Source organism: Polypterus senegalus, chromosome 2 (genome assembly GCF_016835505.1).
Source record: "Polypterus senegalus isolate Bchr_013 chromosome 2, ASM1683550v1, whole genome shotgun sequence".
Lineage (NCBI taxonomy): Eukaryota > Metazoa > Chordata > Cladistia > Polypteriformes > Polypteridae > Polypterus > Polypterus senegalus.
Genome location: NC_053155.1, coordinates 310,621,049 through 310,644,375, shown reverse-complemented (window position 1 = coordinate 310,644,375; position 23,327 = coordinate 310,621,049). Strand labels below are relative to the sequence as shown.

The following is a 23,327-nucleotide window of genomic DNA, read 5'->3' as shown; positions in this document are numbered from 1 at the left end:
TCACATGGACTGGGGTCAGGTGAATAAGGGGGCTGGGGAACCACAGGAATGCCTTTTGAGGTCAACAATTCTGTTATGGAGAGGGCAGTTTTTCGGCACCATTTTGGCACAGATCTTTCACATGTGCAAATGTTCAGTCAAAATTTGATGAACGGTGAATCTGTTCAAATTTAATTGTTCACTCAACATTCTTAATGTTAAACGATGGTCTGATCTCACAAGTGTTCACACGTTCGATGCTTTCATTGGTTTTCGAAGTTAAAGTCATCCCTGAACGATGTTCATCTTCAACGTGTTTTCTGCCTTCCAAAAATGATTTGTCCCAGCGAAAAACTTGAGCTTGGGATAAAGAATGTTCCCCATAGGCCTGTTTTAACTTTTCAAACGTCACACTTGCCGTTTAATGGCACAACGTTGCTCCAAATTCCGCTGTTCCATTTTGCGTAACGCACAACCAAAAACACAACTTCGCTAATAGCAGTCACAAAAGTCACGTAGTTAACGGAAGGAGTTGAAACTCGCACTGAGCTATGAGAGGGTACTGATACACGTGCTCTATCAAGGACAACAGCGCAAGCGTTGCCAGATCGCTTGCAGTGTTGCCAGTCTCATTACTTTTCTGCCATACCTCGTATGTATTGTGCCCTGGGGGATCATCAATAGATGGGCCTGCAGGGACAATGACCTTTTTGCCCATTTGTAAAGTGCCCATCAGGTTGCTACTACCTGAAATTTTTTGATTTTGCAGAAGGTCATACATTTTTGATTAAGACAAAGATTAAGGTTCTAACCCCATTAGTTTGTGAGTAATGGCATGACAGATGGACAGACATTAGCATTTTATGCATATAGGAACTCCACGAGGTTCGCAAATTTGACATTTGCAGTTTCGGTTTTTCACGAGTAGGCTGTGAACAGTGAAGGGGGGAATATATTTGGAGATTTCCAAAATTTTGCAGAAACTTGAAGACAACGCATAAGCCAAAAATGTATAAAAAACAGTAAAAATAATTTAATCATGTAAAATTATATAGTATATGAATATTAGTATTATTTAACGTTTTTTAGTGCAAGTGCATACTATGTAATTAATAGTAAAAGTTATTTTTGATAAAATGTCATGTCCTCCCTGCTGGTGTACACTCTGTGCCCTCGCTTTCTCGCTCAATTGCCCTTCCCAGCAACCTGATTAGAGCTCTAGCCATCCTTCTTAGCTCTTGGCTTTCTTTTGCTCACTTCGTGATTTCCTTTCTCTAATTTTCTTTTTTTCTCCTTTCTTACTTGTCCCTCTTACTTTTATCCAGCTGATGCCGTGCACTCACCAAGCTGCTAAATGGGCAGTCAACTCATTAAGGCGAGTCACATGCGTGCTGGTGCCAGTTATCTAGCATCCATCCATCCATTATCCAACCCGTTATATCCTAACTACAGGGCGCCATCCCACCGCAGGGCACACACACACCAAGCACACACTAGGGACAATTTAGGATCGCCAATGCACCTAACCAGCATGTCTTTGAACTGTGAGAGGAGCACCCGGAGGAAACCCACGCAGACACGGGGAGAACATGCAAATTCTACACAGGGAGGACCCAGGAAGCGAACCCGGGTCTCCTAACTGCTTAAGGTTGTTCATAGAATAAATACTTAAATAACATACATTTCACTCCAAAAAGAACAACTTATATAGTAAAAGAAGAAAATACAAAAAAGAAAACTGGATTATTGAAAATAAAGCAAATATCCAGCAATTCCAGACTTCAACATCAGTGTTCCGAGATACTGAATTTGGGACTTTCATTAGTTGTCAGTTATAATCATCAAAATTTAAAGAAATAAACATTTGAAATACATCAGTCTGTGTGTAATGAATAAATCTAATATACAAGTTTCACTTTTTGAATGGAATTACTGAAATAAATCAATTTTGTCATGATGTTCTAATTTTATGACCGGCACCTGTATACATTGAGTAATGTACAAATAAGATTCATGACTGGTGAATTCCCCAAGTTCACATTGGGTACAGTGATCTAAACATTTTTAAACATATGCATGCCCTACCACCCAAGAAAGCTATAAAAAAATCTTAACTTTCAGAACTCATTTTCCAATACTGCAGTTACATTTAAAGGGGAACTTGACGCTTTCTGATATTTTTGCCCATTAATTGTCTGTTGCTGTGCTATTTTAAGAAGGTTAAGCTGCTCACATTTCCATCTGCTACAGAAACCAAGCATTAAAACTCTAATTAAAATTTGCCTTTGAACACATCCGAGTCATTTGTGATTTTCTTACTGAAATAATTTTTCATGTTCAATAAGAAGTCATAGTTTCAAATGTTTACATTTTAAATTGTAGAAAGGATTGAAATATCAATTGTAAACTTCCAATATTGACATTATCAAAATATGACAAACCCATTAAGTAGCAGTCTCTGTCTTGCTTCCTGTCATGAAGCCTTTTGAGAGTGTGAAGAAAAGTGATTGAAAAAATATGATTAACTTGCTGACAAGAAATTGGTCTTTTTATGTGCTGGTATTTAAAAGATAAACAAAAACACTAAAAAGAAAAACATTTTATTGGAAGAGTAATTCTGATATTTAAATTTCAATTTTTCAACACATTCTAGTCATTGAAATTTTGGAGGAAAAAAACACACAACTTAAAAAATACAAGCAACAACAGTGAATTTTATTTGGTATGTACGCAAGCCCTGATGTAAGCCATTTATCAGAACGATTGAACTTTATCTCCCTGTGGATAGTTTTGATAATAATGTGAAAATAAATGTATTTTAGATAGCTGTTGGTCCAGATCTATAAAATGTAAAATCTAATTTTCTGTAAGTCTGTTTATTATTGGGACTGTTTGTACAAAAAGAGGTTATAGAGTTTGTTTAAAAATGTGACCTAGTTTACGTGCTTTGAAGGTGAAAAATAATTTATTAAATGCCTTGATAGCATAAATCTTGATAACCTTTGGGTATTTGGAGCAATTCATTTTCTAATTATAATTGTAGAACATTATTTAGATGTTCTACAATCCTGTGATGGCCAGTGTGATTTTCTGTGCTGTAGGGTGCTGAACTGGTAACCTCACTTCATGAAAGGCCCGCCGAATCAACAAACTGATTAAAAAAGTAGGCTTAGTAATGGAAAACAGAAGTGATAGATAGATAGATACTGGAGCAGAGAATGAAGGTAAAACTGAGTGCCTTAATGAACAATGCAACATCCTCTCTTAGACACACTTTTACAATGGAAATGTGTCAAACACTATGCAAGCTCCTTTATACCAATGCTTTACTATGACTGCTCTTTTTAGCATTAGCCAAGTCAGTAGTTTTTCTTTTTATAGAAATTCATATATTCTATTCTATTCTATTCTATTCTATTATATTATTCTTCTTCCGGCTGCCCCCGTCAAGGGTTGCCACTGCAGATCATCTTTTTTTCCATCTCTTCCTGTCCTCTGTATTGCTCTGTCACACCCATCACCTGCATGTCCTCTCTCACCACATCCATAAACCTTCTCTTAGGCCTTCCTCTTTTCCTCTTCCCTGGCAGCTCTATCCTTAGCATCCTTTTCCCAATATACCCAGCATCTCTCCTCTGCACATGTCCAAATCAGTGCAATCTAGCCTTTCCAACCAGAGCTGACTCTAATGTCCTCATTTCTAATCCTGTCCATCCTCATCATACCCGATGCAAATCTTAACATCTTTAACTCTGCCACTTCCAGCACTGTCTCTTGTTTTTTGGTCAGTGCCACCGTCTCCAACCCATATACCGTATATCTTCCCCGGTGTTTATTCAAAAAATTATTCGGACGGCCCGGTGTTTAAAAGAGACCTGAGGTTGTTGGAGACCAGCTATTATTCGCCTCGCAGACGGAATGGTGATGGGTAAACGGGGTTCATTTGGCAGTAAAATATGGTATGGTACCGTATTTACGGTCACAAAATGTAGGCAACAACACCGGATGAACATTTCAGGATTTAATGAAATTATCAGTACAGCACTACGGTCTTATTAAAGCAGTATACAGTACGGTACTACCGTAAGCATGAAAAACAGGTGCGGTAGACATCAACTGCTCCAGTCCGAATTTTGCACGAAAGTGCTCATCAGCCCGACAAGTCCCCTGCGGAACATAAGGAAATGCAATAAGCTCGAAACTCACGCATATACGTATACATTACGACATGAGACTGGATAAGATACAATAAAGTACAGTACTTACCATCTACTCGTCGTCTAATGATTGCTTCGTTATTTGCGAGTTCTTCTTCATCTTCCTCTTCTTGATTGTTGTCGCGCAGTAATCAGTTTTATCAGGATAAACGTATTGAAGATGGCATTTTCATGTTCTTTCCGCCACCACTGCTCTCCCTGTGGGGTTATGATTGACGTGGAGACGAAAGGGCAAAATGTACACAAAGAAATTTCTTTTTGACTTTCTCGCTTCCTCGATAGCATCTGACGACAAAGTATTTTTGACACGAAAAGGTACTTACCATATGATTCACTGCAGGAGGGCGGTAGCCCAGGTGGTATGAAAAGAGGATTAGCATACGAAAAAGGCGGTGGGTCATTGGAGATCGGCGTTTACTACAGACCGGTGCTTAAAGGAGACCGGCTACTATTAGAGACCAGTGTCTATTTGTCGCGACATCTCTTCAAACCCGGCGTTTATTGGAAACAGGCGTCAATAAGAAGCCGGCCACTACTAGAAGATATACGGTAACATAGCTGGTCCACAGAGTCCTTGGGAACTCCTGTCTAATCTCATCTATCAACTTGTCAATCACCACTGCATATAAGAAAGGGCTCGGAGCCAATCCCTGATATAATCCCACCTCTACGTTGAATGCATCTGTCATTCCTACTGCAGACCTCACCACTGTCACACTGCCGTCGTACATATCCTGTACAACTCTTGCGTACTTCTCTGCCACTCCCAACTTCCTCATACAATACCACAACTCCTCTTGAGGCACCCTGTCATATGCTTTCTCCAGGTCCACAAAGATGCAATGCAACTCCTTCTGGCCTTCTCTATACTTCTCCATCAACATCCTCAGAGCAAACTTTGCATCTGTGGTGCTCTTTCTTGGCATGAAACCATACTGCTGCTCACTAATCATCACCTCACTTCTTAACCGAGCTTCCATTACTCTTTCCCATAACTTCATGCTGTGGCTCATCAATTTTATCCACCTGTAGTTACTACAGTCCTGCACATCCCCCTTATTCTTAAATATCGGCACCAGTACACTTCTTATCCACTCCTCAGGCATCCTCTCACTTTCCAAGATTCCATTAAACAATCTGGTTAAAAACTCCACTGCCATCTCTCCTAAACACCTCCATGCTTCCATAGGTATGTCATCTGGACCAGCGGCCTTTCCATTCTTCATCCTCTTCATAGCTGTCCTTACTTCTTCCTTGCTAATCCGTTGCATTTCCTGATTCAATATCTCCACATCATCCAACCTCTTCTCTCTCTCATTCTCTTCATTCATCAGCCTCTCAAAGTACTCTTTCCATCTTCCCCACACACCCTCTTCGCTTGTCAGTACGTTTCCATCTTTATCACCGTAACCTGCTGCACATCTTCCTCACCTCAGTTCCTCTGTTTATCCCATTGGTCCTTTACTCCCGCCTTAGTGTCCAACGTCTCATATGACTCATCTTTCTTTAGCCTTCACCACCTCTCTCTTCACCTTGCACCTTATCTCCTTGTACTCTTGTCTATTTTCTGCATCTCTCTGACTATCCCACTTCTTCTTCACCATCCTCTTCCTCTGTATACTCTCCTGTACTTCCTCATTCCACCACCAGGTTTCATTTTCCTCCTTCCTCTGTCCAGATGTCTCGCTAAGCACCCTTCTGGCTGTCACCCTTACTACTTCTGCTGTAGTTCCCTAGCTGTCTGGTGACTCATCACTGCCACCCAGGGCCTGTCTTACCTCCTCCCTGAACTCAACCTTGCATTCTTCCTTTTTCAACTTCCACCATTTGAGCCCACACCAACCCTCACTCTCCTCCTTTTCTTGATATCCAACGTCATCCTACAGACCATCATCCTATGCTGCTATTCTACACTTTCCCCTGCCACCACTTTGCAGTCTTTAATCTCCTTCAGATTGACTCTCCTGCATAGGATATAATCTACCTGTGTGCATCTTCCTTCGCTCTTGTACATCACCCTATGTTCCTCTCTCTTCTTAACATATGTTTTCTCCACAGCCATGTCCATCCTTTTCACAAAATCCACTATCATCTGACCTTTTTCAATCCTCTTCTTGACACCATACCTACCCATCACCTCCTTGTCTCCTATTATCCCTTCACCAAGATGTCCATTGAAGTCTGCTCCAATCACCACTCTCTTTCCCCTTCGTACACTGTCCATTACTTCATCCAACTCACTCCAGAAATCTACTTTATCACCCATCACACATGCAACTTGCAGGTCATATGCACTAACAACATTCATCATCACACCTTCAGTTTCCATCTTTCTGTCTAAAACCATTTTTACCTTCAATACACTCTTGACATACTGTTCCTTCAGAATAACCTCTACCCCATTTCTCCTCCCATCCACACCATGATAGAACAATTTGTATCCCCCTCTGATCCAGCTGACTTTACTCCCCTTCCAATTAATCTCTAGCACGCACAATAAATCAAACTTCCTTCTCTCCGTCAGATCAGCTAACTCTCTCCAGTCATACTGCCGACATTCAAAATTCCTACACTCAGTTCCACTCTCTTTACCTTCCTCTTCTCCTCTTTTCTCTGGACACGTCTTCCCCCTCTTCTTCTCCTTCTTCGGCCAACAGTAGCCCAATTTCCGCCAGCACCCTGTTGGCTAACAGTATTTGTGGCGGCCATTATTGCCAGCTGTCAAGCCAAAGTCTCCTGTGGTAGAACAGAGAATGTGCAGGATGTGTTGTCACTTTCACTGTGCTCTATATATATATATAGTGAAAGAATTATAAACATAAAGATAAAGGTTTGGGGAAGCAACCCCATATTCTTGAAAATTGGTGATCAAAAGTGAATGAATGCTATCTTTTCAGACTGAGCTCAATACAGAACTGATGTACAATGAAACAAGTCAGGACAGGAAGTGAGGTTAGGAGAGCTGGGATAGGAAGTTAGGTCATCAGATGGGATTTCTTACTGTAGGTCTGCAGATATATATATTTATATAGCAAGTATATATTGTACCATTTGGCAATTGGTAGATGTGCAGAAAAAGAACATGAAAAAAAAAATCTTTAAGACTGAATTGCAATCTCATTATCAGGCAGTGACCTACTAGGTAACACTTGTGGTTGGTTGGCCAGTTGGCAAACATCCACCACGTCTTCTCAGTTGCAATGAGGAGATCATTGATATGTGATACAGTATATGCCAGATAATTAAAAGAGTACACAACACGTGTTTTGCTCTTATTTCGGCTCGTCAAGTGTATGCACTTTTGCATCCCTTTACGGGGACATCGGCTACTGAGGCAAAGCGTCTGACATTGTGCCACAGTGACTGGGTCATACAGGGATTGAACCTTGGACATCAGCGACTGAGGCAAAGTCCATCTATCCATTCATCCTCTTCCGCTTATCCGAGGTTGGGTCACGGGGGCAGCAGCTTGAGCAGAGATGCCCAGACTTCCCTCTCCCCGGCAACTTCTTCCAGCTCTTCCGGGGGAATCCTGAGGTGTTCCCAGGCCAGCCAGGAGAAATAGTGCCTCCAGCGTGTCCTGTGTCTTCCCCGGGGCCTCCTCCCAGTTGGACGTGCCCGGAACACCTCACCAGGGAGGCGTCTAGGAGGCATCCTGATCAGATGCCCGAGCCACCTCATCTGACTCGTCTCGTACTCTGAGCCCCTCCCATATGACTGAGCTTCCCACCCTATCTTTAAGGGAAAGCCCAGACACCTTGCGGAGGAAACTAATTTCAGCCGCTTGTAGGGCTGCACGATAACAGAAAAAATGATTATCACGATTATTTTGCTCAAAATTTTTATCACGATTAATAATGACGATTATTCCTTTGGTATTTAACTTTTATTCACTTGTGTATTCTTATTGCACTTTACAGTCACAAATAAAGAAAAATAAACAAACCAAACATGTTTAGAATGGAGAGTTTTTCTTAGCTGTGGTAAATAATTAAAATTAAACTGCCTCTTTTACATCAACTTGTAATAAAATCAAGTAAGAATAAAAAATTTTTACAACATGTTACAGATTTTTGGCTAAGAACACAAGCCTGTCAACTTGATTGGGCTTTAGGGAAGACCGCAAGCAAGTAACTACATTTCCACCGGAACTAAAAGCCCTCTCTGAAGGATAGCTTGTGGCTGGTATGCACAAGTATTTTTTTGCCACTTTTGAAAGCCTTGGGTAGATCTTTTCATGTTCTTTCCACCATTTTAATGGGTCCCCTCACTATCCAGGCAGCTTGACTGCAAGTAAGATTCCAGCTCACAGGCTACACTGGATTTCTGGTTGTTAGGTGGCAAGGCTTGTTCAGCAGTTTTAAAGTAACTTCCTAAAGTCATATTTTTCTTTGGGGCACATCCAGCTTCAGCATCCTCCTCGCTGGTCTCTTGTGCTGTTTCTTGGGGTGGCACCTAAACACAGAAAAAGGCATTTAGAACAAATTTAACTAATTGAGACTCAAAACACTAATATAGATCTCAGTGCAGCTCATTTTTATTACCATCATTGCCAAAGTCTGCATCTCAGCTTTGAGTCTGGATTGAATTGTTGTTTTGTTGTCCTCAGCCGTGTATCTCATCTTAAATCGTGGATCCACCGTAGATGCCATGTCCAATAGAGCTTGGATGTCTGGGTCACTGTATTTTTCGTTTAGGTACTCCAAAACTTTAGACTTGATTGCTCTTGACAGGTCAGTTTGAGTACGTATCTAATATCACGTGAGTGCGTGGCGCTTAAATATTGTTTAATAAATAACGTCACTGACTAAAGACTGTTGGTGTCATTTGGCCGTCTTAAAGTAGCCGAAAATGCGCACAGCTGCTCCTCATTTTAAAAATTACCACTGCCACAAGCAGAAAACACGCAAAATTATTTTATTTCAAAACGAAACCACTCTGTATGGTGCTTTCCGCCGGTGCAGAATAGGGTCCTGAGTTGGAGGAATAAACACTTTTCGAACATAAACGCAGTACCTAAACTGAAAGGACATAAAACAAATGGTGAAGGTGAAATTTTAATCGCACGCTGTCAAAAAACGGTCACAAGAGCTCTTCTGTTTTGTACGCGAAAGCGCTGTAGTAACAAAATGACGTTACACGTTCATCATTTTTGCCACGCATGCGTACCTGCGTACCAGTTATGTGCACCCCTGATTATAATATCACTAAAACAACAACAACAATTAATATTTTTATTTTGTCAAATTGTTTCAATATATCTGGGGAAAAAAACATACAACTTACCGATGGCTAAATGAAGTCTGTGACCAAAGCAGTGTAGCCTCGGCCAGTTATTCACAGATGCTGCCCTAATCATATTAGCTGCGTTGTCCGTTGTGATGCACACAAGTCTTTTTTCCACCAAGCCCCAAGCGGACATCGCTTCTTTGAGGCCCACTGCAATATACTCCGCTGAATGGTCTTGTGGGAAAAACGAAGTTTGCAAAAGCTTGATTTTCATCTCAAACTCGCTGTCAATAAAATGAACTGTCAAGCTCAAATACGGTTCCGCAGTTCTGCTTGACCTTAAGTCGGTCATGGCAGCAAAATATTCAAGGCTGAGCCTGAGAATTTCTCTTTCTATTTCTTTTCGGCATTTCGCATGCAGCGAGGGCAGTGCAACATTGGAAAAATGGTTGCGTGAGGGAATGCTATATCTTTTATCAAGTGTTGCAATCATTTTTTTAAACCCCTCACTGCTCACGGTGGTTATTGGACACATATCCTTGGCTATATGGTACGTGATCGCCTCTGTTATTTCCCAGTGTCTTTGCGAGCTAGGCAGATATGGTATTGCATTGAACAATGTCCCTGATATTGTTGTCTGTGTTGTGGAGGGCTGGTAATTTTTTGTTGTTGCTGTTTGTGCCATCATTCGTTGAAATTCTTGATAGTGTACTTTGTGGTGGCTTTTAAGGTGGTTGATGAGGTTTGTTGTGTTACCTTGGGACGTCATTCTTCATAGGAGGTTTGATGAACCGCTCTTTGTCTCATCTCTCACCTAGGACCAGTTTACCTTGGGTGACCCTACCAGGGGCATAAAGCCCTGGACAACAGAGTGTGGTGTTATGGGTCTAAAGCTCGTTGAGCAAAAGCCATCCGTTTTAAATAAATGATCGCCATGCTCGCGGCTTAGCGAGGGGACATTGGGCCATAGTGGGCCGCGGGGCGATCCATAGGGTGGGCGTTTCTCACCTAGTGCACAGTGAGGAACTGCCCACATTCGTGATTGTCCCGTGGCTAATGCTGCAGCTGCTGTGGCCCTCGCCATTTAAAAGAAGCGCGAGTCGGTCAGGAAGGGGGTTTCGTTCGAACGAAAGGAGAGAGGACGGAGGTTACAGGGAGCAGAAGAGGAAGCAGGTCGGTGAGAAGAGAGAGAGAGAGCGCCACGAATGAGCGTTCACGGGCAGCTGCGGTGGATGGTGAGTTGGATGTCGCTCCTGTTGAGCGATTAGGTAGCGGGAGTGACTTGTGGAAAGCGACGAGCCGCAAAGGGCCGCGGAAAGGCAGCGGAAGTTGGGAGGCTTGGTGGTGGAATCCCCAACGTGGGCGACCTGGCCGTTACGGGAATCAAGTCTCCGAGGCTGGGATGAGTGCCATACCGGAGCCAGGGATCGGGAGGTCTCCAGTCTCGTGATTGAGTGAGAAAGGGCAGCCGCATAATGAGAGTGGCTCCCCTGTTGTGAAGCCTGGACAGGGAGATGCAGGGGAGTCACATGTTAAAAGTAGCACCGAGCTTGTTGTTTGTTTGTTTTTTAAAGACTGCTTCCATGAGAAGATTTTAACCTCTGGTTTTAAGGATTGTTTTTTTCTATTTGTGTGGTTTAACCTACACCTTTTCTTAAAGGATTTATTTATTTATTGAAGAGCAGAAGCACTGCACTTTACTTTATGGAACACTGTTTGTTTTATTGGATTTTAAATAAAACCACTTTTTGCACCACCCCTTGCTCAATTGTTTATTTGCCTTCACTGACTAGCTCAATCGGTAACATTACCGACAGTGTTGGGTTCAAGGGTTCCCAAACAGCAATGGGAGCGTGGAGCCAGAACCCGCATTGTCACACAGAGCTCCTAGGATCATTGGGACACGCAAACCCCTCCACCACGATAAGGTGGCAGTTCAAGGAGAGGACTGAGGCAAAGTGTCTGACATTATGCCACAGTGGCTGGTTCACTTATTTGGACAGGGTGAAGATCAGAGCATTAAATTCTTTTTAAGACCGAATCGTGATCTGATTATTAGGTGGTTACCTACCATGTAACACTTGTGGTTGTTCGGCCAGTTGGTAAACATCTACTACATCCTCTCAGTTGCAAGAAGCAGGTCATAGATATGTGATACAGCATCTGCCAAATAATACAAATAGTAAACAGATTGCAGTTTATATAAATAACATTAAACCAAGGCAAACAGAAAAATTTAAATGATTTATATGAAGTAGTCAATATTAACACTTAACATTATAACTGACATGTAGCCTGTAGACCGCAGGTGAAGCTCAAGTCAACCAGTGAAAACAAGTTCTGGAGAAAATAAACCTTTTTCCATGGATGGTTATAAGAGGCCAAGTCACAGTTCTGATGTCACCTTGGACACCTAGCTACCTCCACCTGTTGGGCATTCTTCATAAGTAGGTGCTGTACAGTCTAATAAGAAAGTAGATCAATGATTTTATTATTGAATTCCAATAAAGTACTGAGAAGAGAAACAGAGTAGAGAGGGGTCAGCAGGAGTTCATGATGATTGACAAGACTTTATTTATTTGCAAAGGACTTACAAACAGAATTACAGTATAATCAGCCAATTGGCAGCTCTTTTTTATTTTATTATTATTATTATTTATTTATTTATTTTTTTTCATTTTTTCATTTTTATTACTATTTAATTTAATATTGTTTCTTTGTATCAGTATACTGCTGCTGGATTATGTGAATTTCCCCTTGGGATTAATAACGTATCTATCTATCTATCTATCTATCTATCTATCTATCTATCTATCTATCTATCTATCTATCTATCTATCTATCTGTCTATCTGTCTATCTGTCTATCTGTCTGTCTGTCTGTCTGTCTGTCCAGAAAATATACTAAAGTAATCAGACGTCTGGTTTTTAGGTGCTGACGCATCTCTTGAACAAGTAGGCAAATCATTCCATAATTTTAGGCCCCTGTAGCTAAAGGCTCAGTGTCTTATAGTAAGTAGTCTTGTTTATTCTTGGAACTTTTAGAGGACTTGCACATTTAAGACTGTAAATTACACTCTGATCCCGAATGTGTGCGTTGGTAGGTTAATTAAAAAGTGGCCTTACGCCAATGGATGATATCATAGGCAATTGATGATTGATTACTTGCATACTTGCCAGTGGCTGTTACTTTGCTGAAGTTTTGAACCACTTGATTGAAGGTGTTATAAATACCACATTTTTACAAAGTGACTGTGTCTAGATTGCATACATACATGCAGTAAACACATTACATTGCAAACATCTTTAACAGGCAGATACAAATCTGACTACATTTTCCCTTAAAAATTTCAAGTTAACAATCTGTCATCCCTCTTTATTGTTGAATTTGAATGCTCTTCTCTTTTTTCTTATTTAAGAGAACCTTTTATCTCCTTAGTAATCCTGGCCTTGTTGTATGGATAGCAACACACTGTTTTTGTAGGTATCATTGTGTCGATGCAGAAGTTAATAAAGTCTGATGCAGTCCCAGAGTTCCTCCGTATCGTCCACATTTGAATCACACATCATTTCCCAGTCTGTCATTTGGAAGCAGATATCCAGAGCCATTTCAGCTTTGATTTTCTACTTCTTCACTATTCTGATGGTAACAGGTTGCTGTGTAATAACTAGCTTGTAGCTGGGAATAAGATGAATCAGGTTGTGATTAGATTTGCCTAAAGAAGCCAGTAGATTATACTTAAGAGCATCTTTAACATTTGAATACAGCAGGTCCAGCTTATTATTACAGTTGTGCTTGAAAGTTTGTGAACCCTTTAAAATTTTCTATATCTCTGCATAAATATAACCTAAAACATCATCAGATTTTCACTCAAGTCCTAAAAGTAGATAAAGAGAAACCAGTTAAAAAAATGAGACAAAACTACTTGGTCATTTATTTATTAAGGAAAATGATTGAATATTTGAGTTATATTTGAGTTATAGTTAAGAATCAGAAATAAATGATAGACACAGGAAATATTTAAATTAATGTGCAAAAACTATTGTGCGTTATCCTGTTTTAATACCATAAGCACCTCAACAAATTCACTTAATTTATGGAAGTGAAATGCAGTTTATTAAATCTCTTCAACCATTCTTAAAATTTCTTAATCTATGAAGAAAAGTAAAACCATCTGGCATTGCCCCAACTAAAGTAACAAAATCGTTTCTTCTAACCCATATTCCACTATTAGACACATAGCTGACTGTCTGCTTAGTGTAATGTTGTAATTAATAAGCAGTGAATGTTTAAAAACAATATTTTATGCTGCATTGAAATTTAGCTGTATATTTTAGAAGTTAAGGTTCATGAGTCAGATATGTTATTTTTATCAGTATGTACAGTCCTTTTGTAATAAGTTTATTTTTATTCTTTTCAACGCTGTGTTTTATGTTGCCCGTTTTTTGTCCAACTGACAGTGGTAATAGTAGAGCTGGAATCAAAAGACTCATTAGCACAATAGAAATGATACGACACTGTCTAAGTAAGCTATTCATAAAGACAGCAAAGTTTTGTTTTTTTTGTTTCCCCTGCGATGTGTATATTTAATCAAACTTCCTTTTGAAATTGCCATTGTTTAACATTTTTTCTTCCTTTTTATTATTTGCTTTTTAGATATTGGTGTGGGGAGTGATTCTGTATGTTCCCGCCACTCCTCCTCTCATCGTATCAAATCCTTCGATTCCCTTGGATCGCAGTCTTCTGTTACCAGAAGTTCAAAGCTTTTTCAAAACCAGTATCGAAGTTTGGTAAGTTTGGCCTTTATTCAACCTAACAGGAGCAACAGTTAACCAAAATACCCAATAATCTTAAATCACCATTTCCTGTGAAATAGACATGTTCACTGATATGTTCGTTTTTCCCAAAAAAATTTGATTCTTCGCAAATATGGAATAGCTTTTCAAAAATTGTATTTCATTAAAGTTGAATTTAGAAACAAGACTAGGGTTGTACTTACTGGATGGACTCTGTACTTGGCAAGGGCAAAAGACATTTCATAAAGTGTAGGGTAAGGGCCAGGTATTGATCAGTGTGAGTAAACATCAGTGTCTAGATTAATTACTTCATTTTAAAATTATCAATGTCCCAGATTTCCTGCTTGGTTTTGGCACTATCCATGCAGAAAGATAATTGGACAATTTCCACACACTCTTCATATGTCAGCAAAAGTGGCCAAGGGAATGTACTGGGACCCTCTTATACTTGTGTAAGGTTGTGCAGCCCAGAAGCAGATCTCAAAATGTCATGGGCCAGAAGGGCAGTTTGAAATATGATCGGTAGGTGAGGATAAAAGAAAATGGAGAGGGAGATGAAATACCAAGCAGTGCCGAGAGAATGACAGCAGGAAATAAATAAGTAAATAAATAAAAAAGTTAAGCGGTGGTTACAATTCGTCCAAAAGTTTGTTTTTCTGTTAGTGTGTGTATAGGTAATGCTATAGGGGGATTTTTTTGTTTATTTTATTTCTATTCATAATGAAAATTTACAGTTTTATCTTTATTTTTGCTGTGTTTGGTCTGCATAGCAATGCATTCCTGTTACTTTCACATGACCACAGGCGTTTGCATATTGTTACATCACTTTTAGCAAGTATTTAAAGGAATGACTTGCTGCATTTGGCATCGATGATTCTGGATTTCTACTTAAAAACAGACATTCACAGTTTTAGGGGGAAAGGCTTAAAAAGAAGTGTTCAGTGCAAAAGACTTTAGAGAGTTTTGATCAACATTTGCTGGTTTCTTTTGGTTTTATTTTGCTCTCACAGTTTTACCCTTTTTCTGCAGCCATTTCATCAACAGGAAAATGGCATGCCCCCCAAAAAAACTGATCCATAAAATCTGCCATAAGCAAATTTCTGTGTAATTTACCTTTATAAATCATAACTCATCTTCTAAATGTACATATGCAAAAGTGCCTCTAACTCTGTCACCCTGAAATAACCATATGTGGATTAAGTTAATCAAACTTGTACACATGCAGTCACAATGGTGCAGGCCTTCATTGCCTGGTAGAGCAGGCTTCCATCTGACGCATCAAGACATCGCCACCTGCATTTGAGGAGTCTGCATGACATTAAGGTGCTGGGTCAGTGAAAGCTGTAAGGTGCCATCGACTGAGCCGCTATCAGCTACCACATGTAATGACATGATTGCTGTTACAATGAATAGTACAGGCCAAATGAACAACTGCCAGTTCAGCCATTTAACTTACCAATAAGCCAGCCATCACACAGAGCAGCAATGTGAGCAAGTCCTCTGCCAGTGCTACTTTGCCTCAAAATAAAGGAATTCTGGGTTGACCCAGGCCGCTGAGCCACAATGTTTGTCAGTCTTTTTAATGAAATGTTACTACTCATGGTTAACAAAAGCAGTGTCACTCTTGCTTTGTGCCTTTAGTGCAGTGAGTCTTGTCAATTGCCCCAATTAGGCTCAGAAAACCAAATGGCTTTTGAGAGCCTTAATTGACTCATAAGCAAATCGTCATCATGGACAAAAAAGTTCCGTCTATGGTTGCTAAAAGCCAGTTGCTTTTGTAAATGACGATTTCTATAGTTTTCAACCAGCGCGAAACAAGACATATTTTGTCATACTATAAGGCTATGAATAGGCTGTAGGGCATGATATTTAGAGCTTACTGTACGCAGGTAGTGAATCACACCTGTGTTTAGTTTACCATGCTTTGGTTTCTAATCCTGAGAAGTGACAATAGACAGTCTAAACTGACAAAAAAACACAGTGCAAGTACTGAGCCCCCTTAAAAAGTAACTAAAATCAAGTCTGTACATCGTGTTCATCACTTTTGAGCTTTAATATGTTTGTCACATCAACACACATTATAATAATGTCTCAGTGTTTTGAATTATTATACGTGTGAGTTGTCACTTAGCTGGTTTTGCTGCTTTTCGCCACTTTATCAAGGGTGCCATCTAGGGAAACCATTCACAGACATGTTTTTCCATTCCCGGGAATCCCACATGTCATTCCTGGGAATCCCGGGCTCCCAGGGATGACACGGTGCATGGGCATCTCACATGTGAACGGTTTCCGAATGACCACCATTTATTTTTAATAAAACTACTGCAATATGTTGACACCAATAAAAGACTAACCTTATCTACAAGCAGTTCATGCTGTCATATAAGTACATGTATCTAGTTAGTTGCAGTAATAAGAGCGTAGAAAGCACAACATGTTCAGCGTGTGGTCATCCAGGTGAGAGCGCACTTCGTGCAGAGTGGGCCAAAAAACCGTGCCACTTAATTATTTTCAACTATAACTCTGCTATTTCTTGATCGATTTTTACACTTTTACAGGCTATATATGCGATCTTGGCTGTTCCCGGTTTCCTGAGCCCGGGAATGGATTCCCTAGTGCCATCATTTTCTCTTTTTTCCAAAATGTGGCATTGGGATCAGTGTAAATATGCAGACGTTCTCCTGTCAAGTCTTCTTTTATAAATCCCAACCTTGTGTACTCACATATCAAGCCTCTTTTTGTGCATACACAAGATTTTTAAGTAAGACACCTGGTCATTTACAAGATTTTTTTTTTCTCTACTATTTTTTAGCCTTAGCAGAACAGTATATACAGAATCTTTTGCACTCCCTTGCTTGTTTCTTTTTAATTAAAGCCCTTATTTAATAAAGGCCTTTATTTGTTCTGGAATCTAGACAGCTCCTTATTAGTGACCTGTTAAATTAAAAGTCATTCTGGTTGAAGTAAAGGCTTTTCAAACTATGCATAACCAAGAGAGCAAGAACAAATTAAAAAACAAACTCGAAGAGCTGCCACTAAAGAACCTGGTGAAAGGTGGCCACCTCTCATACTACAGCAAATGCTTTAAGTGGTATGATATGTGTTAAATATAATTTGAAAATGCAGGTTTTTAAGTTCAATGATTCTAGACACTGCATGCCTTCCAGGACCACTGGAAAAAGACGCAAGCTAATGGAAGGGGAACGGTGTAAACTTCTTCATCACTTACTATCAACTTGCAAGCAACCATCTTTTCTGTGTGGAAAACTTAAAATCTCACTCTGGAAATATTATGCTTAAAATTAGTTTGTGTCTTGTCTAATCTCTGTGTTTTATATACCACATTTGCTGTTTGACTTTCACTTTTAGTAAGTATCTTTAGCAAATATAAGTATTTACCTGGAACCAGGGCTGTGGAGTCGGTAGATAAATCCTTTGACTCCGACTCCTTAGCTTCCGGTGCTTCTGACTCTGACTCCTCTGTTTTTTATATGCTAATGTATTTTCCATGTTGAATAAAGGACGACAACATACACGTCATTTAACTACAGAACTACTGGCTAGGAAGCTGACTCTCTACCATATTGGCCAGTTTAAACAAAAGACAAGAACCCATGAACACACATCAGGCCATAGCACAACACCTCCACCTAGATAATTACACTTGTTTACACTCAAATGAACTTGTTAAACACATTATATCTGAAATAAAATGAAAATACTTTGTGTAATGTACCATAATCCAGATTACAATGTGTGAATGTCAGGTTGTATAATAGCTCAGCTGAACTTTACACTAGTAGTAACACAACTATGCACTGGGCTTTATTCTTACATCAGAGAAATACTTAATTATGACTATTGTTTGTGAAATGGGGCATTTGAACTTGCTGTATTTTTTTTCATTAAAATTTAAATTTATTCATTTTTGCCGACACCGACCCCAGGTACCCAAAATGTTCTCAGACTCTGATTCCTCGACTGTGACTCCAGCTCCACAGCCCTGGAACTGTGACTTTTCTTGTATTTATTTTAACTGCATTTCAGTGGCTTTGATGTTTGTGCTGAATTTAAATGCTTGTTTAAGATGGAAACAAAGCAAATTCCTTTTACACTTTCGGGTAATGACTATAAATCAACTGAGCAGCCAGTAGTTTTTTTTTTTAAAGAATTCCCTCCAAAGCTTTATTCTGTCCTGAGATTTTGTAATTTCTTGTACTTTTCTAGTTTTAACTAACCTAACGTTGTTTTTCCCTGTTTTGTTTTAAGGACATGACAGATAACTGCAGCCATCAGCTAGTGGTCAAAGCACGATTTAATTTCCAGCAGACGAATGAAGATGAGCTGTCTTTTTCCAAAGGGGACATCATTAATGTCACTCGAGTGGAGGAGGGGGGCTGGTGGGAGGGAACAATCAATGGGAAAACTGGATGGTTTCCCAGTAACTACGTCAGAGAAATTAAAGGCAATGGTGAGTATCTTTTGCATTTTGTAACATTTATTTAGCAGTGGTCCAGTACACAGTTAGTTCTGATGTGAATAGTTTATAACGTGATGTCCAGACTAATGCCAAGAAAACCTGAACAGAAATAAAAATGCATGTTTAACAAACAAAACTGCAAGGAAGGATAAAAAACAAAAAAAAAAACAAATAAGTGATTGGAAAAAAGAAAAGAATTTTAAAGCCTCCCTGGTACTTACTTCCCTTATGTTATTCTTTTGTCACTCTTAGTTTATATTTAATTAAACCAATCCATGTATTTGTATAACCAGTTGTATCTTCAATAGTACCCCATGTCACAATACAATTTGGGTAAAATAATATATACATAAAGAAAAGTATTACATGTAGTTAAAGATCTAACACCTGATGATACGCATTAATCAAGATATCACAAATGAAGATTCCAATGAACGAGGACTCCAAGGAAATATATAATTAGCACTGAGACAGAGTACAGAAGAGAATAAAAATTAATAATTCACTGTTACCAGCAGCTGTGGGGCATCAGTTGGTAAAGAAAGATTCACGGATCTTGACTTTGCTGACGATGCTGTGATCTTCACGGAGTTAATGGAGGCTGTGATCGGGGCACTTGAGAGACTGAGTGAGGAGTCCGAGTGTCTGGGCTTGCAAGTGTCCTGATAAAAACCAAGAGCCAGGCCTTTAATGACCTCTTGGGCATGGCCATCAGCAGTGTGTCTGTCAGCGGAGCGAGTGTCGACCTCATCGAGAGGTTTACTTACCTCAGCAGTGACAGTCATGCCTCTGGTGACTCTTCCTATGAAGTCAGTAGATAGACTGGGAGAGCATGGGGGTCACGAGGTTGCTGAAAAGGGGTGTGTGGCGCTCCCGATATCTTCAAAAGGATTAAGGTCTAAGTCTTTAGAGTCCTGGTACTTCCTGTCTTGCTCTATGGTTGCGAGACATGGACGCTATCCAGTGACCTGAGACGAAGACTGGACTCCTTTGGTACTTTGTCTCTCCGGAAAATCCTTGGGTACCGTTGGTTTGACTTTGTGTCGAATGAGTCGTTGCTAATAGAGTCCCGAATGTGGCACATTACCAGCATTGTGAGGGAGTGTCAGTTATGGCACTACGGCCATGTGGTGCGTTTCCCCAAAGATGATCCAGCTTGTAGGATCCTCATTGTTGGGGACCTGAGCAGGCCAAGGGGTCGCCCACTTAACACCTGGCTGTGTCAGATAGAGGGCCATTTCCGGAGGGTGAGACTGGACCACATGTCTGCCTGGGGGGTTGCCAACCAGGATTCCGATTTGTTTTGTCGTGTGGTGGGTGAGGCAACGCACTGTACCAGTACATGCTCTCTGACTTGACTTGACTTGTTACCTAAAAGATAATTATGGGACATTGGAAAACAGAATACCATCAAATACTACTATATACCATTAAGGTGCATGGTTCATCATGTAGCCAATCCAGACCTGGTAACAGAAACAGAAAAATAGCTTTACCAAGATTTTAATCGAAAACACTCAGGTTGACTCCAAACAGATTATAATATACTCCTGTGAAAAATGTCCCAAGATACCCATCAGCACCCTCAAGTATGAAAAATAATTATGGCAAAAACATCAAAGGATTGTGGATCTGGAGAAAGAATGTACAATGAAACGTCCTCCTGAGTATAGGGATCACATGAAGTCTACTGAATTATGTAAAACTATTTTAGATGCACATTTATTAGGCTAGGACACAGATGTTGAATTCCAGAAAGAGAATGAATCGCTGCTGTAAATGGATCAGGAATAAAATTTCCAATGCATTTTGGAACTATATTGGTCCCTTTTTCAAGGATCCTTCAGTCAGAGTTCACCCCAACCTGCTCTACAGTGTCAAACGGAGCCCCGTGTGCAGTAAACAAATTTGAGACAATGGTCAAAAGTAGATGTATGATAGAAAAGTCGTATCATGATGAGTGGAATCCATCAGTGTTGGCCGACTGTTGTTGGACCCTGAAACAAGAAGTGTCAGATGCTGAATACAAACAAACATCAGCAACAAAACACTTTTAACTCAAATGAATTAATGCTTTGTGTTTGCATCATTTAATGATTAAGCACACTAAATTCAACGAAAGTTCATTTCATGTGTCTCCAAATTCCTATGTAATACAATCAATTTGAAATTACATTTATGTTTAGCTTGAAGCTAGAAAACAACTTTGTCCAGTGTTATGTTTCCTAGATGTTAATTTACACAGCAAAGTTGCCAAGATCAGTCCTAATTTTTTATTAAAGTCAAAATGGTGAATTTTACAAATGTTGTTTGTAAAATATTCTTTCATTTTTATCACTCAATACCGAAAGTGATAGTGAAAGAAAAAATGACTTGTATGTTAAGAAAATGATACAGGGATTTGTGCGGTCTCCTATTGTACTGTGGTCTCCTGTTGTACAGTGGCTTTCTTCTGTATGTAATTTTATATTCTAAATATGCCTTCTGTGATGGTGTTTGGTTACCATTTGTTACTGCTACAAGCTACGAATATGCATACACGAGGCTAAGGTTAGTTTATCCACAGCTCAGCATGGGTCTCAGGTTCTGTATTTTTTATGTATCACTCCTTCCTGTGTATTTCTCTACTATGAATAAAGACGTTTTCTTTTATTGTAAATCATGTTCGTCTTTCTTTTCTTCATCAGCTTGCAGTGCTGTACTATGCAAGCTCCTGTTTTTCAGACATTTAAGCAGTGCTGCATCTAAGACCTCGTGTTCGAAGTTTAAGCCTTTAACTTATTGTTGGTTGAGTGGGGAATGTGATATGTTGTTGGATGTACTGTCTTTCTTTGCCATTTTATATGAATGCATGACATATAAGTCACGTTAGATGAAAGCCTCAACTAAATAATTAAATAAATGCAATTAAGTATGGATTGTCCCTGGAGACTCATTCTACTCTTAATAGTTTTCCATTTTGATTAATATACAGTTTGCCATTATGGTTAATATACCTACTCATTTTTATGATTTTTAGGGTTTATGAAGGAACTCTCTCTGCCTTCATTTGGTAGTAACTAGTAAGTACACATGGAACAAGAGCAATCTATTGATTCATGGTGTTTTTTAGTTTAATTTCCTTAGCTAAAGCTGAACCAAAGTTTACAAAATGAAGAAAATTGGACTGCTACACATATGTGTATTGTAGTCTCTTTATACCACTGGCACACAGTTTATGCAGCTTGGCTTTCATGTAAGTCTGCACCTCAAGCCTATTATTTAGACAGCATACAGAAGTGATATATAAAAGCATTTCGGAAGCCAATAGGATTTTTGGTTACATAGCTGTGTTGAGTTGGAAGTCAAAGGAGGCTATGCTTAAATTGGGCAACACCCTTGCTGGAAGAGGGTGTGCTGTCGAGATGTTAATGTTTAACAGTTTAACTCTTTTAGGGCTAATTATTTTTCATTCCCTTTTGTTCCATTGCTGAATAGTTTCCTAAAAACTTGGTTTTCTAAAAGGCTCACAAAGCAAAGGTTTCACACATAAATCAACATAAAATAGTTATTTATGACAAATGTCACTCTGTTTTATGTTCCATGAGCCCCTACAATATGTAAATTACCATACTTACTACATGCCTGTTTGTCTCATCACTCGTAAGTTGAAAGGCACTTTCTGTAATAAAAACTGCTTGAAGTAGTCGAGTGGCTGGCAAACCGTAGTGTCCACTACTATACCATGTCGTTTGGTTAAGTCCAGTTGCCAGTTTGACTCCCCTGGATCTACGTTGTCATAGGTAGTTAGCTACACGAGTGTGTTCAGCACTATTACTAGCTGGGAACCAATCATCTGATTCAGGTACCTGTCTTTCATTTTTGATTTCCTGATCATTTGCATCAACATCAGAGTTCAATAAGTGTCTGTGTAGTCCTCCCAGGCGAACTTTGCTGTAGGTGAGACAGCTGCATGATCAGCTGGGGACAGACCAACTGATGCAGGTACCTGACTTTTTTGTTTTCAAGCTCCAGATCACTTGCATCGGAGTTCAATATGTCAGAGTCCAATTTAGCAATAATACACAATACATAAATAAGTAAATGAATAAATAAGTAATACACACGGAGTATTTTGCTTTGTGTGTTGACTTCGCTCACCTGTCTGATGCTGCTAGACTTTGGTTACTCTACGCTACTCACGAGGACGCAGAGATTCATCGTCCTCCTAGTAAAGAGGGTCTACCCATAACATAACGGTGAGTTTTATCAATGTTTACAGCTTTTAGTGCCTTTTTCCCCTCAAACCATTATGTCGAGGAAAGTCAGCATCCACCCTAAAAGAGTTAATAATTTATGTGAGTGGTTAAAACTAAATAATTTCAGCGATTTATATGATGAATTTAAATTTGTACTAGGAAATGTAATTGCCTTGCTACACGGCAATATCTGTAATAGACTTACTTTAAGACTTGTGGTTCATTTAAATAGACTGACGGGCAGTATTTAAGGTACACTACACTTCAGATCATTTTACATCCAGAAGAAGAGTGGATACATTCAATGAAAATTAAGCTTTCTAAACGAAAGAACTGAAATGGCAGTAAATTTGCTGTAGTAATAAATGAAATGTAATTGGAGCACATC

The 23,327-nt window shown here is 39.5% G+C and overlaps 1 protein-coding gene across 3 annotated transcripts in view; it reads left to right on the top strand.

Annotated features, from left to right (window-relative positions):
• The window catches only part of arhgef7b (Rho guanine nucleotide exchange factor (GEF) 7b), a 235,691-nt gene that overhangs the window by 95,031 nt on the left and 117,333 nt on the right, over positions 1-23,327 (top strand). For all 3 annotated transcript variants that reach the window (XM_039745898.1, XM_039745900.1, XM_039745901.1), the window contains 2 exons: positions 14,082-14,215; positions 18,491-18,692. In XM_039745898.1, coding sequence (XP_039601832.1) covers positions 14,082-14,215; positions 18,491-18,692 — 336 coding nt within the window. The remainder of the gene's footprint in view (positions 1-14,081; positions 14,216-18,490; positions 18,693-23,327) is intronic.